The following is a 19,330-nucleotide window of genomic DNA, read 5'->3' as shown; positions in this document are numbered from 1 at the left end:
TAGTCCTGTCCTATTCCCCCCAATCCCTAACCGAGGTTAATTTCTTTTCTCCAAGTATAAACAGAAATCAGCAGGTAAAAAAGTTTTGTCTAATGTGGCACTAAGGCTGTGGAATTTACTCCCATGTGAGAATGGCACAATAAAGTCATTTGTTTAAAAGTAAATTGAAAACATTCCAGTCCTCTCGGGCTTACGACTATTAGCTTTAGTTTCTGCACAGCACTGTAGAATGTCTGGCATCAAAGACACTTTGTACATTGCACTGAACTTGTATTGGACACTGTTAGTGGACCATTAATCACAGCGAACAAAGACCCCATGCAAACACAAAAAGTACTGATTTTTCACATGTTCAGCATGGACTAGAAAAGGTTAACACCACAGTTTTCTGGATACTACACATTTTGAGACATGAAGTGTTGACAAGGCATCTGAGAGGGTACAGATTTTTCAACTGATAATTACATATTCCACATTAAAAAATTCTTATTTGTGCCTAATACTCTCTAGAATTAGAAACATACCTCAGCGTAAACTAGTATAATTTAAATTCAGATGCCTACACAGATGCATGTACTTCTTTACACCCACACACAGACACCGCACGTGTGTGCAGGGGCAATGGTTATTGGCAAGAAAATCTACAATGATGTGAACCATGGTTCACATGAACCATGAATGACCACGGTTGGAGAAAGTGAAGGCTTTTGCAAACATGCACTAACAGATCAACTAGCCTGAGGGAACGCGATTGTACGTTTGGAAGTGTTGGAAGAGGAATGGGAACTGAAGCAGTATAAAAATGAGGAGACCTGAAAAGGAAAACCAGTCAGGGGCCAGGCAAGCAGCAAAGGAGGCATGGAGGAAAGACCGGGATCTGGAATTGCAGGCTGTATTTTGGGGTGCAATTTACTGATAACATCAAAGGAGAAGATGCTGTGTCGCAAGAGCGTGAATTACTGCTTTCAGCTCCTCATGGCTGCAATGGGCAGTTTCTCGTCATCCAGACCAGAGCAGGGGAAAACCTGAGTCATCAGCCCTGAAGCTTGCTATTTGACAAGATGATTTCCATCGGGTTCCTCAGAGCAAAGTATTTTGGCTACCAAGCTTTCACAGACAAAAGTTCTTGCACTCTTGTACCAACTGTCTCAGGTAAAACAAAACTTACTCTATCATTATCATTCTTTCCCAACCAGGGCAGGAGATGTGAAGGGAAGCAGTGAGGGAATAAATCACTACCCTCAAAAAATAAAGATATATTGTGCAGAATCTCCTAAAAGGATCATTGATATACACCCATATCCAGTCATCAGCTCCCAGTAACGCAGCAGCTCCTGCTACTGTGTGTGGAGTGAGTGCAGAATCACAGTATGAAGGTATCAGCATGGTACTTGGGTCTGTGGAACAGCAAGTGCTGTGCCCACACTCAACAAAATGGGAAGAAAAGCAATGCAAGTACAGGCTTGTTAGTCAAACCATGACTGTATGCAAGGCTTTTGAACATGTTTCTAAAGAAAGACTTTAAATAAAATAAACTAAAAAAAAAGGAAAGATGGCTGAGCATGCCAGACTTAATAAGTTAACTGATTTTCTGACTAAGGGAAACTTGACAGATCTTTGGTTCAGCAAAGTGATACCCTTAGGAGACTGGCAATTAAGTTTATAAAGATGAGTATTAATGAAAGAATGCTACAGTAAAAAACCTGTCTAACAGATAAATAAATGATAATACAGGAAGAACAACTAGCAGCCTTGAAGGATTTCACCGTCAAAGTGTCCAATGGATCGGTCTTACTGAAATAAAATAGCATGAACTTGCCAGTTAAATTTGTTTCTGCCCATAACACAAAATTGTGAGGTACTGTCAACACAATGGGGGATTGAACAGTGTCCTGGAAGACACGGATAACTTCAAGGATTGGAAAAACAGAAACAGGATAAAATAATAGTTATATGCTGACAGACTGATGACAGCTGCTGCGCTGGACCGGGAGCTCATCAGCTAGCAATAACAAAGGAAAAGAAAGCCCAAACACCTCTAAGCATCAGATAATTCTGAGACGCTGGTATAATGTGGTCATGAAAACAGGCATGCAGACAAATGCATTGGTAGTCTCTGTTATGAGCAATGCAGGTCCAATAGAGGGAACACCGTTTTGTACGGTACTGGTGCAATCTTGTCTGGATCACTGATGGAGGAGGAGGCTGTGTGCCTTCTGGTGAAAGATAACACTTTCCCTTGTTTCCAGGGTTGCTGCACTATTTCCTTAAGAGTCAAATGAAACCGCATGGCCAGAACAAGAGGATTTTATCACAATAGCATTGAAACTGCTTTTCAGCCTCCATAGGGTAGAGCACTGCAGTCTTTGAGAGCCCCAGACAGTTAAATTGAAATAGCTCTGCATCTTATATGAACTATATGGCTCTCTTCCTCCCCCACAAGGTCCTTGTCCATGTTCCAAACCATACTCCCCTGCCTCCGAGCTGGAAAGGACTCTGCATCAGCTCTCCCATTAAGCTGGGGAGTGTATCTGGGAGGAAAGAGCGAAAATATTTGGTTAGTGGTCTCCAAAAACTCCCATGCACACACTGATCGACCCAAAGCTGCTTCTGCTGCTTACTGGGCCTGGGAAAAGAGGAATGTGGCCTTTGGAAAAGACTTTTCTTAAGAGGCCACCGGGCCTGGAGACTGTTGTTCGACCACTTTCTTCAGCGGGGGCTGCATGTTCCACAGGTCTGTGCAGAGCGATTTAGGGAGCCTGGTCAGACTAGAGAAGCGGTGTAAGTAAACAATTCCTGCCCTTCCAAGCATCATTTTCCCATTCCTGTCTCCGAACTGGAGGATCAGTCCTCTGAATCTTCACCTTCTACGGGCTTGTATGTAGGGAGGAGAGGGGCCTGGCCATAAAGAGTGACCTGAATGGCAGGAGGAGCAAACAGAAACTGCCACTGTCAGTACAGTCAGCTGGTCCCGTGGGTTGACTTGTCACCTTCTGTCACCCTTCCAGAAGCCTTCATCCAACTTGGTAAGAGGGCATGACCCTTGTGTGAGAAGAGCAGGCAGCTGAAAAGGCAGGTAAACAGCTGACTAAAGATCTTGATGCTCCCGTTATCACATGGGCTGCTGGTTACAGCTTCCATGTAATGGAGAAGGGAAGGAAAAACTTTACCCTAAAATTAACATTTAAATTGATAAAAGCAAGTTGGACTGGACCCTCGGTACTAAGTATCACACCTGAGACAATCACCGTGTCAGTGACTAGTCTCATCTAACAGAAGGTTGCTCTAGAATTATTGGAGGATCAAATGACACATTTGAGGATCTGCTACTCCAGCTAAATCTCCGTATCTGTCTAGTGAAAACTTTTGGGGTGTTTATCAGAAGGGGAATGGTAGAAGGGGGTGCGAAGGAGGTGAACTCTTTAAAATATAATTTATGTTCTGGCTACCTTCCTTTCATAAGAAAAGGGGGGGGGGGGAAAGAGTTCAGCTTAAATTACAGGCATGCAGACAAGCTCTCTCGGCCCCAGAAATTCATCCTACATGTTGATTAATAGTCAAACTATTAGAGCTTTAGCATGAAAAATGGGCTAGGCTTCAACTGAAGATTGCCTGTAGCTAATGATGCACTGGAATGAACATTTTCATTCCAGCTAAACCATTCCTGTTCCTGTAAAAATAAAGAAATCCAATCTTGGGTTATGAAAAAGACTCAAAGAACTCTGCATACTTCTTGGCTTAAAATAATGCCATGCGTTTTAACAAATCTGTATATACAGGATATGTTATCTGTGAAGTCAAACATACATATAATTACATACATGTACACGCAGAATATAAATATCTGAAGTGAGGTCAGGGAGCGGAAGAGAAGTTGGTGACCATAACCTAGAATTTCACATGTACAAGCACATTACAGAGTTACTAGATTTTAACATAGCTCCTGTCTCAGGCTAAAAAAATTAAAATGTAATAAAAAAAACACCGCAAGGAAGTGCAGCGGGCTGTATAGCATCTGCCTGGCAAGGCTGCCTGACATAGGCAGGACTTGCCTGGAGATCTCCCTGTGGTTCAGCCCCTGGCGCCATCAGTTGGGCTTGAAATCAAAAGCAGTGGAAGGAGGTAATTAAAAATGACTCTGCACCACTCCGCTGGCAAAAGACGCCGCCGCTGCAGCCACCGAAAGAGGGTGGGAAAGGATTCAGGGGTATGTAAGAGAAGGCGAGTGTCTCTCCAGCTTTAGTGATTTCCATTATGGAAACACAGCACTTTACAGCTTTTAACCTTTATGCCGCTGAAGTCAAATACCAACTTTTTGTTTTAATTTCAGCACATTAAATGCAAACTCCAGTTTGTCTAATGTCAACAGCACATTCTCCCTAAGCCGCAAGTAAGGTGCAGAGTTGAAAAAGCACCACAAGGTAGAAAGCTAAAAAGTGGAATTACACACAAATAATGATGGCCACCAGCACTTCTTCTGGCTAGACCAGTGATTTTCAAGACTATGGAACTCAGAGAGGGTGCAGGGGAAGGCCATGAGGTTCAAACCATCCTGTTGGCTGCAGGAACAACTATTAAAAGAAATTAAGAGAAAAGTCAGACCCCAGAAGGAGCAGAAGACACTGTGTTCCAACTCTAACCAGCTGAAGGAAAGTTTATATAAAAACAATCACTTGGTTAGTGACTCATAAGGAAAGAATCCCTAAGCTTTCTTCAGGGAAACCCCAGTAAATAACATGTCTAAAAACACATGAAGATGGTGTTGTCTGTTCCGTTACGATACTCAGTCCACATGATAAAACCTTTGGCAGCAGAACAACCTACGGAGCACAGTTCTCTTTGGGAAACCCAAAAAACAGTAAGAACTGCCGTGGCTGCTTGCAAAGTCTGCCTCATATTCTAGCTCTTGTATGACATGTCTAATGCAAACTGGGAAGAAATGTTGAAAAGAATGCTTTTTGTTACAGCTTTGGAGAGTGCTTCTCTATTGACTACATGCAGTCGTACTCTCAAGATATATAAATGCCTGGATTTCAATACATTCTGCATCTTTTATAACTAAATGTTACGGATTCAAATATCCTGCTGTACTACGCCCAAAGAAACTGAATGAAAAGCTCGCTGCATGCACAGCCTCTCTGGAATATGTTATCAGATGCACAGCAGGCTGTGCAAGAAATAGTACTCTATCCAAAGAAGGGACGGATATAACTTGCAATGTATAACTTCTTTGGCTATGAGGGGTTTTTTTCTTTCATTTTCTTTCTTTTTTTTTTTCCTTTTTTTTTTTTTTTTTTTTTTAATTAGCACAACATTTTGGAAGCATGTTGTGTGTTTTTAAGCATATCTTCCAGCAAAGAGACTTTAAACTCAGTAAAGTAAGTTCATAAAAATAAGAAAAATTACAGTGGTTTCCAAACAAATGACCAGATCTGAACACCGTGACGCCTGAACTTGGACTGACTAAAAAACTCTACTGTTGGAGATTCCAGGTAGGAATATTAACAAAAGCATTCTGTGTCAAGCAGAGCTTACGTTCTGTAGCAAAGCCGCTTAGTTTTTGCAGATGTCCAGGAGGACAGAGTGGAAACTTGGTAGCAACTTCTTAGTAATTTTACCTCGCTCTCTAATGAGTTTTTAGCTTATTAAGTGTGAATGTGGACATTTTAATTTGCACTGGAAACCTCCCCTGCCCAAAGTTATTCCTTTTCATACCGAACATAACGTGTTTTAGTTTATGCTGCTCCCCATATTTTCAGCTGCTGTAGATCCATAGCAGACTCCAGAAATTTTCCAGGATATAGCCAGAAACTTGTCAAGAAAAAAATTGAAGGTTGGAAGCATTGAAAAGTCATTCCCAAGGGATTGTGGCGTTTCCATAGTAAAGCAGTGTTTTTACCAAAATGCTCAGCAACAAAAGAGGTAGCATCACTGATATTTGAACTGTAATTTTCCATTGTCAGTTGGGGGTTGAATTTGGAAGTAACAGGGTATTTGTGACAATCTTTCAGGTATTTTGACTATCTGTAAACTCTAGTAGATAGCTTAATGCTCTTCTATATATGATGAAATATATTTTATAAAAAGCTATGAAAGAGCAGCCTAAAGGCCACCAATACTGAAGAAGCAAGAGCTTCGCACAGAAAAAAATGCAGCTGCAAGTAAGATATAAGTAACTGCTTTAAAACAGGAGCATCTTTTAGGTCAAGTAAACCATTCCAACATCCAAAATGGAAGATTCAACTAGAAAGAGCATAGGCAGGAATGACTTTGCCTGAAAACCCAGCAACGCACAAAAGAGGAACTGGTCACACTGAGAAGTGCTGCGTCCTTTTCTCTTTCATGGAATGGTAATGTTCCTGAGCCTTACCAGAGAAAAGATGTGTATTTAAGTACTCCATTGTAAATTTGAGTTCCTTTGCTCTACTGTCATGTTGCCCATAGACAATTACCTAGGAACCTGGCACTCAGGACAGCTGAGCTTCTGCTTCGAAGGACCCACTGTCTACAAAGGCAGAGTGAAGTAGTCTACAGTCACGAGATCCAGACTTGGAAGGAATAATCACAGATTATTCTAGACACAGATCTCTAGAAATACATGCAATTCCCCAGGGGATCCCATCAGAGAAGATCTGAATTTTGATGGGAAAATTTTGATACTTGTATACACTAAAGGAAACCCATTCAGCGTATCTGAGCAAAGACACCAGGGTTCTTTGAAAACACACACACTCACTCTGTCTTGGGTAAAATACTTTGAAACAAAAGGATGGAGAACTTCATATGCGTGCTTACATCTAGGCTAGTTCACAAGGATTACTGATTTCAAATCACTGGAACAACTGACCCAACAAAACCACTTGAGCAAATTTCCAATCATACTTAAAGCTGAGATGCTTCGACCAGGTAAGGACGGACACTCAAATGAACTAGTGTCAAATTTTAGAGATGAATTGAAGAGAGTCTGGTAAATAAGCAGAACAGGAGGATTAATAACCACTTGTTCTTAAAAGACAGGCAGAAAGAAATCACTGCATACTCAAAAGATGTTGGAGTGAGGTACTTTTAAAGAATGAAAGATGAAGACATCTTGCCAAACCTGCTCCAAACCACTCATAATACTGCCTTCTCGGCTTGAAGAGAGAACTCCTGTGAAAGAAATCATGCTCCTTCTTTACAGAATTCATTAGTAACAATCCTAAATCCCATGTCCTCTGCTAGTCAGACCAGTGACAAACAGGTAGTTTGCCTCAAGACCCTCTGTTTCCAGAGGCGCTCAATGGCTACTGACAAACCTTTAACAAAAAACACAGACAGGACACTGTTCCATAATTATCCATTGATTCTCTCATGTCATTCTTTGACTGCAAGGAACCATGTTTTTACTCTAAGTTTGTAAAATGGGATCCTGGTCCACAACTGCAGCTTCTAGACAAATAGTATCTATTCACAATATTAAAAACAGCTGCTGGAAAGGCATCATGCTGTGGCTTACAAAAGAAACTGTACAAATAAGATGGAACTAAATAAAAGAAATACAACATGGGGCAGAAATCACAGCCCCAATCAGACAATGCCAGGACTGGTTCTAGGAAAGGAGAACTTTATTTTAGCAGAACACTAATCAGACTACAGAAGGCACGGAAAAAACCAACAGTCTCCTAAAAACATACAACACTAAGGACAACACACCCACTCACAACGGGTGAAATTCTCACTCTTTGGAAGTTGATGCCATTGACTTCACCATGCCCACCTTCCAGCCTTTCCATGACCTAGACTGGTTGCAATTAAACCTCTTCTGAGCATATGCCTTCATTCATCAGGTTAAGAAGTATTTCCTGCAGAGCAGTGTATAACAAAGAGCACAGATAGAGAGTTGATGTTTTCAAACTATTGAAGACAAGTGAAGGACAAGCTTCCTAAAGCAAGAGCCTTGATTTTCACCATACCAAGGGCAATACAGATGGTGTTAAGGACTGCAGACAATGCTGTATTTTGCTGTCACTGTTAGCCTTAGCTTTACCATTTTAATCAGCAGTGAGCCCTTAACCAGAAGCCATTGCTCTAGAAGTAAAGAAGTCCTACAAATGAGGGTAAGAATTTACCTTTGCATAGGATATTGGTTACTTGTACATACATACAGACACACACATTGGCCCACATATAAATATATCAACTCTGGTTCATGTATAAACCCACAGCTCTAGACACCAACACATTTGAGGCTGCCTGCTGGTGTCGTTGTTCATAGAGTCAGACCATTACCTACATCGAAGCCCTCAGCTGAGGAACAGCAAGGAACTATGCCTATAGAGCTCCTTGGTGCACAAAGCTGGCATGAAAACTTCTCATCTCTTGAGTGTCTGCAGCCACATCTCGGCTCACAGGTGATGTGAAAGAGAGGTTGAGCTATTTGAGGATGCCCGACTGTATGCGGCTGCAAAAGTGGATAAAAGGGCGGCCTCTGCCATTTTGTTCACTGCCCTCACAGCAGAGCTAAGGACAACCTCGCCCACAGTGCTTCTGAGAATTTGCTATCTGAATCAGCCAGGTAACCTTTAATAACTGTAATTTAGAATTATGGTACAGCAGTTGTTTCCAGACTGTGGTCCTGAGCAACTACAGACTACTTCTACACCATGTCTGCAGAACACAGCTAGGGACAACTGGCCTGTGACTGGAAAGGCTTCTATTCATTATATGGAGGTTCCTGCTTCCACTGGAAAATATCTAGGTCTGCAAATCAAGCAGAGTCTTAAACCACCAAACTACAACTGAACGCCAAATTACATTGCATAAGACTAATTTTTCTCATAGACTTTATCTTCCATGCTCTGGGTTAGTTTCTTTAGTTCATTTCCCTAAATGCCCTTAGGTATGCTGCCACCCAGTATAGAAAACCCAACTGTTGAACAGGTCAAGATAATACTGTGCAACAAATGTGACTGGAAAGTTTGAATATCTGCTATTTAAAGGGTCTCATATGGGCCTGACACTTTGTGTAACACCTCATGGTAACTTTGTATCTACTCACCACAGAGCTTATACCTACCCAAATAATTTAACATATGTTATTGGAACTTAGTAGCACACTCCATGACATATTCTCTCTTTGAATTACAAATAACTTGATTATAAAAGAGGAAAAGCAGAGGCTGAGTTTAAAAGAGAAAGAATGTGAAGGAAACAGAGTAAGACCACTTGTTTCTCAACTGCAGGAACAAGGGTTTTAGGAACAAGGGTATGAAAGTCACCAAAGAATCGCACTGATGAACCACCACAAAATGTCCATAGACAGTTCTTCCTAGACGGAAATCCCAATTCTCCAATATTGGCGCACTTGATGTATCAAGTGTCACACAATACAACAAACAGAAGAGGACAGGGAAGACATAAGTCAATCAAAGGCCACAATGGATCTGGGAAACAGGAGCTGAGGAGTGACCACAGAACAGGAACACATGACATCATGGAAGGAGAGTTACACGAGTGGAGAATGCAGCTCCGGAATGGAGGATTTTACACACAGAACATGGGACTTGAGTCTGACTCAGCATATGGAAAGTAATTATAAACCTATCGCCACAAAAAAAAATTAGGTAGAAAAGGTTAAAGAAATCCAGGATGAACTAAGTATCAGACTAGACATTGCATATCTTAGTTTTTGTCCAAAACGGAGTCAGGGAAAACAGCATTCAGTTTCTCCTGATCATCTTGTTTTCCCTTGTAAATGAGAAAAAAAGTAGTATCTGGCCATGCACCAGCTGCCCTCCACCCTCATGTCCAATGACTACATTTCCTGTTACACTGTAAATGCTATGGAAGGGTGAGCCTGGTGACATTTTTGGCAGAAAGAAATCTTTCAAATTTTTATTTACTCCTAATTACTACTCGGGAGTAGGTTTTTGTGCAATTACTGACTTGGAAGACAAGGAAGATATTTTAGGTTTGTCCCAAAGCCTTGTGATACTTGTGAGTGTGTTTCCCCTTCTGTTCGGTCCCCCTCGTGAGTGACCCCATACTGTTGCACTAAAGGGGCAATCAGACCTTCCCGACTGCAGCTATTCTGAGACCTGGAGACACAGGGACTCCAGCTGCAGCTATCAGCCTGGAGTCCAAAGGACCTTTGTGGCAGAGGTTGGTGCAGCACAGTCCAGAAGCACCTCCTCTCTGCCAGCCAACTCTCAGCGCTCATTGACCAGGGCTGGGAAAGCATCCTTAGAGGCTGGCTGCCTTCACCACTGCCTTCCCCAGGGCAAATCTCACCATATGTCCAGAACAGGGCTGACACTCACACTCCATGATCTGAAACTTCACAACCAGAGAGTTTTCACCTTTCTGTAGAGCTTCAATGAAATCCTTCATGAGAGTGGAAGTGGTGCAAAAATTAGCTGCGCCATAAAGAACAAAGAATTTAAAAATATTTTCAATATGCAGATGCCTTGCCAAAAGCACAGTAAAGAGCCCACCATGAATACATTACAGAAATAAAAAAATGTTTGCTCATTTCTAAATTTCCTGGAGTTTGCTTAATGTCAGCAGTCCCATTTAATAGCAGAAATGTAAAACCCTGTGACAGCTATTGAACCCCCGACCCCTGATAGGCAGTTACCAGCTTCACTGGGACTGGTTTTGAAATCATTCCGTCTGTTAGCCTGCATCTTGTTACAGTCAGTGCAACTGATGCAATACTATGAATCTCTTTTTCCCCGTACATTTTTAACTCTCTCGTGCCAGCAATTACTTTACTCTTACAAGAATATAAACCAGGGCTGCTCTGTTTCTCGGGGAACATTGGGGGAACAAGTTTGCATCTAGTTCTTGTGTGAACTGGTAAATATTTAGGAGAACAAGAAGACAGTTTTTATCTGAAACACGTTTTCACATCCTTGAAACAGTGAGGCAAGAAAGGGACTGAAAAACAGCCTGCCATTTCCTTTCCTCCCTGTATTTTGGACTGCTTTTGACCCAGCATGTGTGCGCATGCACGCTCACAAGCTTGGTCTGCTCTTTTACACCATGACTTCATTGTAAAATTCAATTCATCTGTTCAAAGCAATGACTGAAACACTGTCTATAAAATTATGGCATTTTTCCACTTAAAAAAAAATTTTAACACTTCTTCATTTAAAAGTTATTTTTAAATCTAGTTGGCCCGAAGCCAATTTTAGTCATAACTGAAGTGGATTCTTCTTTTCCTAGAATTCAATGCCTTCCTTTTCTTAAATATATTAGTCTTTAAAAAAAAAAAAAGTAGTAGTAAAACCAGTAAATGCACAGTTTACACTTCTGTCTACACCATTTTACCCTCTGATATATCAGCACAGTTTGCTTTTCAACTTACTACTATGCAATAAACCCAAATGAGTCTTCACTTTTTGTAGTTTAGGAACTTAACTCAAACACGGACTTCAGCAATCCCAGAGCAGAACCATTTACTTTCAGTTTGAATCTGGCTAGGGCACTCGCAGAGCATCACCACAGCCAGTAATTGGCTGCGTCAGAGTTTATGTCTGGGAGGTAATTGAAGACCCTTCAGAAACATGGCCGAATTTGAAAAAGAAAGCATCAGAGCCTTATTACAATGCAAAGATACATATGGCTTCTGGCACTATATCTGCACGTACATGTCAATAGCCAAGCATGAAATAGATGAGCTGAGAGAGCTGTTGTCATATACGCAGGTAGAATGAGTATCCTGACTTCACTAAGTTCCCATTTTCCAGGACTGTCTCAAGACATCTGGTTGTCTTAATGAAGTAGCTGATCTGGAATCTGGGTTTAGTAAAACTAACACCCCTCAAAAAAAAAAAAAAGAAAAAGAAAAAGAAAAAGAAAAAAAAAAAAAGAAAAAAAGAAAGACTTGAATCTAAGTAATTAATATGTCACCAAGAAGTATTTTAAGGAATAACATGCAAACTGACCTGGCAGAGAGAGTATTTTCCTTCTCCTTTCAAAGGGAATTCTGTTTTTCCCAAGAGAAAATTCAAACTAAATTACACTAACTGACTTTACATTCAGTGAATGTTCACATGCGCAGTATTATCTGCACTGTGACAACTCCACTAACTGAGATGTGAATATAGGATTTATATACTTCAGTTCTACATGTTTTGTAAAGGGTATCAGCAAGCACAGTAATGTAAAATAATTGAAGATAAGAACTTTGTATCCACAAAAAGTAATTTAATCAGACTTTTATTTTCCAAGTTGAATTTTCTCAAGTCTGAGCTCAGCATTAAAGCCTTTGATCCTTCACATTAAGCAGAAATGATTGGCTAACTGAGGGCTTAAGGATGACAAAGGAAAGGTGATTTGTTTTGTATTAAAAAGTGTCACTTTGGGTTTTTCGGTGGGGTTTTGTTGTTGTTGTTGTTGTTTTACTGCTTGAGTGCCTAGGGATTTGGAATCAAAATTTCATAAGGACAGAGCATCTATCTAATCTTTTAACCTAACAATGTTAGAAACATACTGAAGATGGACTTCATGAGAATGTTACAGGTTTTGCTGTTGGTTTCAAACAGCAGGCTCTGGAGGGCTGTTTTGGGGGGATTTTTTTTTGTTTTTTAAATGAGAGTGATGAAGATGCACAGGGAAGGAAGCAAATTCACAATGGTGGATTAAGACACTCGGAAGCATTCAGCTCCTCTGTCTTCAGTACCTGGACTGAAGCTACAATGCTCTGCGCAACTCTGCACAATGCTCCACTCTTCCTCTGCGCAAGGCTGCAGAGTGGAGTTCAGTTTTAATATTAGTAAGATGTGGCTTGCCAACATGTGCTTGCTGAATGAGGTAGGTCTCCATTACCTCATTCTACACGACCCTTTTACAGATTTTATCCAACAAAGCTTTTGAAGATATATTTATCTTTAACCATGTGAGAAATCTCACTTACGTTAATGATTGTGCAACAATAAAAAGTAAAAATAAAAATGATTAGTAGTCCGCTGACGATTATAAACCCTCTTCACTTCCCTTCCCCTCCTTTTTCTCAGGAACTCATTACTCCAATGTTTATTTTTACTTTTGTAAATCTAAGAGTGCAAAGCTAAAGGCAGAGGTATAAAAGCAGTCACAATCTGAATGGGTGGGTGCGTATGGGATCTTTACATATGTACATACGACATGATCCACAGTATGAATGCCACACTGGGCGGCACTAGTAGGAGGGTTACAGCTGCGCTAGCTACCCAGTAAATCTGTACCAGGACAGTAAGGAAGGATTATGCAGCTTTGCTGCATAAAGCTGCATAACAAGCTTTGAGAAACCATCATCATCCTCAATCTGCCGTTCCTCTCTTCCCCTGACCCCTTCTCAAAAACTCTCGTCACCTCTCAGGTTTACCCATTTCATTTTCCATGCCACTAGGCGCAGAAATCTCAAGATGTTTGTGGGGTTTGAGCTCCTGCAGGCAGCTGCAGGTAAATTCTATCTGTCTAATTGGGATAATGTAACCTCCAGAATCCAGCATGAATGACCTGTGTGAAAAAGAAGGGGGGGACACACAGATGAGGATACAAGAATCCTTACAAGGAACTGGGTCCAAGAGAAAGATCAGGATGGTTTTCTGGAGATTTCTTTTGGAGTTACCTTCTGGCTGACAGCCCAGGCCAGACAGATAACATTTCTGAACCTACAGCAAGAATTGCCCTTTGCTCAGAGTGAAAGGAGAGCTAACAGCTCCACCAGTCCTCACATCTCACAGGTTTCTCCTATACTTGCTTATGAGTATCCTGCCTTATGCTAGCAACCAACTCTATGTCAGATGCTACTGGTCCTGATCTCCCTGGGGTGCCCCATAGCTCAGGTCTCTGGAGAACAGAGCTGGTCCATGCAGCTCCTGACCCCCAGACTCTGTTTCTGCCAGCACCAAGAGCTCTTTGGTGCCCCATCTATCCCCATTTCCCTTGACAGAGCATCCACAGCCTAACCTCTCTCCTCTGGAGATCAGAACAGCATCCACTGCAGCAGCAAAGCCTTCAGTCAGCACATCGCACAGAAACATTATAAACATTACCTTGACATTTTAGCGTACACAGTTAACTTCTACCTTTCACACCACCTCCTGTGTAAAGTCCCTCTCTCCATGCCATCAATACACCACTTCTCTTAACCCCTCCCCACCCAACACTAAGAGCCCCTTTTCTCAGACAGGCCAACAAAACAGAAGATTTTTGGTGTTTCCGAGCCCAGCTACTATGGAGACCGAAGTGGTCAAAACCTGGTTAAAAATACAAAAATTAAAAGCAGACAAAATTCCCCAACCTTCAGAACATTTAAAACCCACCTGGGTCTTTCCCAAATACTCCAGAAATGCTTCAAGCTCACAATGAGATGCTACAGGCAATATTTCAGGGTCTACTTTCAACATTTGCTATGAAGCATCTTTTGATGCTCCAGATACATCTTCCTAAGGGTTAATATACCAAAACAGGAAGGGGGAAAAAAAAAACCACAAAAGCTGTATAAGTTCTTTCCGTGGTATGACAAACTCTCCGTGCATCATATTCCAAAGTGTGAGATGTGCAATTTCCATTCTTAAGCTCAGTAAAAATGGCATAAAAAAGTACTAACCCTGGGAACTGCTTGATTATTAGTTTATCAGATCAACATCAGCAAAACTGTCTTTTTATGTGCTGCTTACTTTCAAAAAAACCCGACGATGCATATTTCAGTTCTCCCTCTCCACACCCCACACCCTTCTGCTGCTGTCCAGCTGGAACACATCAAGGGTCTAGAAGCCAAGTCAAATGTTGACCCCACCCTCCTCCATCCATTTTAAGGCACCTTCAAAGCCAGTACACTGATCTAGTTCAGCTTAGCCAACAACGCCAGCAAATCTGTTATTTAAGACTTTAGTGCTGGGTTTTTATAACTGCCCATTAATACAAGCTTTGATGTATGGTCAAAAAATCCAGCTGTAATGAGTTTCATCAGACTGTAGTAACCTTTCCTCAGAAGGTCTTTGTTACTATACCTTCATAATCTTTGGTCCCAATACTGTTTTATAGTATCATTCTTACTGAACCGCCTTAAAAAACAACACTCAGCAACACTTAACACATCTCCTTCCCCAAAATTAAAACAAAGAGCCATTAATAGTTTTCTAGAAGACACTTTTGCACCCACATTTGTAATAGCAGTTTGCTGTTAAGAGTATGCAGGCAATAGTTGTGTGAACCAAAAGAGAAACCAGTTTTCCTGACAAAACCCTTGAGAGGGGATATGAAAGGATTTTGTAAAAGGACAAACAACTTACTCTGTTGTTCCCCTTTGCAGGATGCAGCAAGGAGGAAAGAAGGAAAAAAAGAAATATTAGATACATTTATTTTACATGCATTCAGTCTAACTCATACAGTTCTGGAAACAGCTCAAACCAAATGAGGAACTGACTCAAAGAACATTCACTGAATCCTTTAGTTAGACAGCTTCCAGGGGAGCACAGGACATTCGCAAAGGATTTAAAATGTTCGGCGAAGTTGTAAATTCACGCTGTTTTTAAAAATTTCCTCTCTATGCAAACATTCTGATTCCACTTTTGCTTCCTTCAGTGTAAATCAGGAGCAGCTCCTGGGAAGTCAGTGGACACAAACACAAAGAAGAAAATGAGGCCTGAAATGATCTAGGGATGGGACGGAAGCCAGAGGGATTTTCGTGCGTTGGTAATACTGAACTTCCAGTACGCAAAGCAACCCACTAAACATGTCTGCTTACCCTTGCATGACAGCCACTCCCTACGACATGCCAATGAATGGAAAGCTTCACGATCCAATGCTTTTTAAAAAGCAAATATTGAACTTTTAGATTAGTAATAAAAATAAGGAGGAGATGGCATTAGGGGAGAGGGGAAAAGGAATGGACGGTGCTAGCAAGGTAAAGTGTGCAGAGCAAGTTACGACAAACATCTGTGCTATTATTTTTTTTTAATTGTGAGTTTTGTCATGAGCTGGCATGAACAGTGTATATTATACAGTGGGAAGTCAGCCAAAATAAACACCAGCCTACAGTTGAGAAATACAGTCTGGAAAGGTTAGTCACAAAGTTGTAGTCATTTTTTAAAAAAGGAGGTTTTTGGATGCATCAGTCCAGAAACCCAGCAGTAAAGTCAGCTGGTAAATGGATATCCCGTTTCAAAGTGAATTGGCCACAGTGTGATTTATATCAAACAAGCTGACTTGCATATGGGTTGGAAAAATAAAAACACTGATTCATTGCTATCTGGGTGGCTGTCAAAGCCCACGTCCTGACAAAAGCAAATCTCCTGGGGGAAGGAGGTGACTTGGCAAACTGCAAAAGAATTCGGGGGCTCATAGAGCAACACTGAGTGGTGATTAAAGATAGTTAACAAGAGAGTGAATAAATGAACGTGAGTGTGCATCCCCATGTGCAGAGGGCCAGGGAAGGCAGGCAAAATGAAGTGAGGAAATGGAGGAATGGGGTGATATCTGGCCTTTAACTTTTAATATATTAATGAGATTCGTTTAGGCAAAAAGAAAAATTAAAAATCAACCACCTTGAACCTAGCTTACAGGATTAAATTAGTAATAGAGACTTCATATTAGTGGCAGTAAGTACTAAGCCCCATTACCACTGTAATCACACAATTTTAAGTAGCACTACTAAAAAAACAACAGAAGAATTAATATTCTTAGTTGAGAGATTTGCCCCTGGTGAGAATTCAGAACAAATCTCTTTAATTCAGTGACAAATTCCTACTTTTCCTGCCACTGCAGAAGGAACCCAGCTAGAGGTAACTGCGTTGGGTTTTACATCAACGTCCTTGTATGCGAGCAGCAGAACTGTTAATGAAAGCACACAGCTTAGCTTTCAAATTCCAGGCTGCGCACACTGCTCTGGCAGTTACAGAAAGCAGGCCAGCTTCACCACTGCAATACTCCAGGTTTACGGCACTATTAATCTATTTTTCATTTCTAAGCAGCAATTTTTCTACTTCTGGTGCCAAAGCCTTGGATACTCAAAGTTACCAGCTGTGACTCGCACATGAAAAAGAGCGAGAAGGTCAGTCTGGGAAGGGGCTAGCGTACCTCTTTGCCTTTTTAACTCTGGGATCGCAAAGCTGTGGGGAAGCACTGAAGTAAACGCAAGTTGCTGCCATTTCCTGGCAGTCTCTCTTACATAAAAACATGGTCTCTCAATCTTTGAAGGAGAACAAAAGACTGGGGGTGGTGGTGGTGGTGGTGGTGTCTCTAAAACTATTTTATATTGTCAGAGGAAGGCGTGAAACTGAGGAGTATGCACAGGATTTTAATGAAACACTGCTGATTTTTATTTAAGTTCCACTGGAGCTTCTAAGGTATCCTGGGCCTTGGAGCTTTTGCTTTCCAAAATTCAAAACTTTAACAGCAGACTTGCAGTCCATCTTTGGACCTCTAGTCCTGTAGGAACAAAGTGCTTTGCAAGAGTAGAGTAGCATCAAGCATCTTTCCTGAACAGCTGATAGACTACTGGGTGAATTTCAAACTACAAAGGTTTGGAACAATAATATTCACTCTTTTTGTAATGTAAAGATAATTCCAGCTCAAAGGAGAACTGAATTTTGTCTCCCTTCTACTTCTGTCTTTCAAGGAGTTCTCTCATCTTGTATCTAAGACTCCTTTGACAGACCAACTTTAAACAAAAACAAGAATTCTTTATAAACATATTTTGAATACAAAATATTTTTAGGGAGAAGGGAGACAGGAAGACAGAAGAGAAGTTTAGAAATCCACTAGTCTGTCTTGTTTGAAGATAAGGTAACAGATATATGAATATGATAAACATGTCACAGAATACAAGATTAAACCAGAGGCAGCAAGAGGCTTTTTTGACATCATTATTAAAACCTGAGCAAGAAAAAAAACCCCAATACACTATTTTGTTCTTAGTAATTAATTAGGTAACCTCTCGTAACTAATCCTTGTAAAATGACTTCTGATGGTCTTAGGTAGGAACTGATCTACTGGGACAGGTAACATACTGAAAAGTCACCAAAAAAAAATTTTTTTTTGGAAAAGGTAAAGTCTCAGATACCTGATAGGTCCCCTGCTAAATTTGTGTTTGAACTATTCTTAAAAAAATCATCATCATTATCATTGTCACTGTTTATTCCTATAATAATTGGAGAATCCAGCAGTTCAAGGATTCTCTGATTTATCTTTTGATGGTAGCCTTGAAACTTGGTACGAAGAGAGGAGACTGAGGGTTGTTTGCGTAAATAGCAGCCGGAGGAGATGCAGACAGAATTATACTGGAAGCCATGGAGGTATCACAAGTATAAGGGAAATATGAGGAAGAGAAAGATGAAGAGATAGAAGACAGCACAAGACCCTGGACTCAAGGGACCTGGCCCGCCCATGGAAAACAAGCACGAAGAAGAACGAATTCCATCAAAATCAAAGCATCATTTCTCAGAACAGATCTTCCGCTGAAGGAATCTAGTGGATCAGCAGACTTACTGAAGAAAGGTGAACCATGCATTACAGAAACTTTCAAAAGCTCAAATGACAGGTATTTTTGCTAGTCAGCCTTCTCTCTGGATACATCTCCTCAAACCTTCACTTGATATTAAATATAAAAATAACTAAGTCCAAAAAATATGAAACGGTAGTTGGGCGTATTCCATTTCCCAACTTTCTGTCTTTTCTGTTAAATTACAAGAGGCTTTTTTACTGTATCCTGTTCAATTTGCTCCACATGACGATTAGCTGAGTAAAACTGCCTTTGGAAAGGTTTAGCATGTGTTTCATACACAAAAAACATGCAGTGAATCAGTAAAATAAATACACGATTGCCTGGAATGCTTCTGTCAGTTCTGTAATACAGAGCTTGAGGGAATAAACTCTTCAAAGCACACCTTTACCTTAGAAGACATTAATAGAAACAATGAAGCTCAGGAAACCCCAAATTGCTCAATGCTTTTACTACACAGATCCAATGAAAAACATTTTGGAAGGTTTGGTTTGTGGCTGTTTTTTTTTTTTTTTTTTAAATATTGAGGTTTGATGCACAAATTCATCTTAAAATATTTCATTATCAGTATTTCAAAATTACCACAGAAGAGTACAATGAAAAGGCTGCCACTTCTTGAGATATCTGCAGACATTGTGTTTTCCCAGATGATACAATTGTTTTTTCTGACTCAAGCAGAGCAGCTACTGGAAAACTAGCGAGCTGTTTAACTTACTGAGGATTTATCAGGATAGACACCGGCTCGTAGCAGAGATGCCTTCCAGCTATCCACCTCCTCTTGGGAGTCACAGGCTAGTTCAAGGAAACGGTAATCCTTGTAAACATTCCTAGAACAAAGAGCACCACATTGTAAAACTA

The 19,330-nt window shown here is 40.8% G+C and overlaps 1 protein-coding gene across 5 annotated transcripts in view; it reads right to left on the bottom strand.

Moving 5' to 3' along the window:
* DNM3 (dynamin 3) overlaps positions 1 to 19,330 on the bottom strand; it is a 182,920-nt gene that overhangs the window by 38,631 nt on the left and 124,959 nt on the right. For 3 of the 5 annotated variants that reach the window (XM_050900709.1, XM_050900708.1, XM_050900712.1), the window contains one exon: positions 19,188 to 19,299. In XM_050900709.1, coding sequence (XP_050756666.1) covers positions 19,188 to 19,299 — 112 coding nt within the window. Of the gene's footprint in view, positions 1 to 15,263; positions 15,276 to 19,187; positions 19,300 to 19,330 lie in introns of all 5 variants that reach the window. The other 2 variants (XM_050900711.1, XM_050900713.1) reach the window with 1 other exon arrangement.

This window comes from Gymnogyps californianus, chromosome 8 (assembly GCF_018139145.2).
Source record: "Gymnogyps californianus isolate 813 chromosome 8, ASM1813914v2, whole genome shotgun sequence".
Lineage (NCBI taxonomy): Eukaryota > Metazoa > Chordata > Aves > Accipitriformes > Cathartidae > Gymnogyps > Gymnogyps californianus.
Note: the sequence above shows the minus strand (reverse complement) of the source record. Positions and strands in the feature narration are given on the sequence as shown.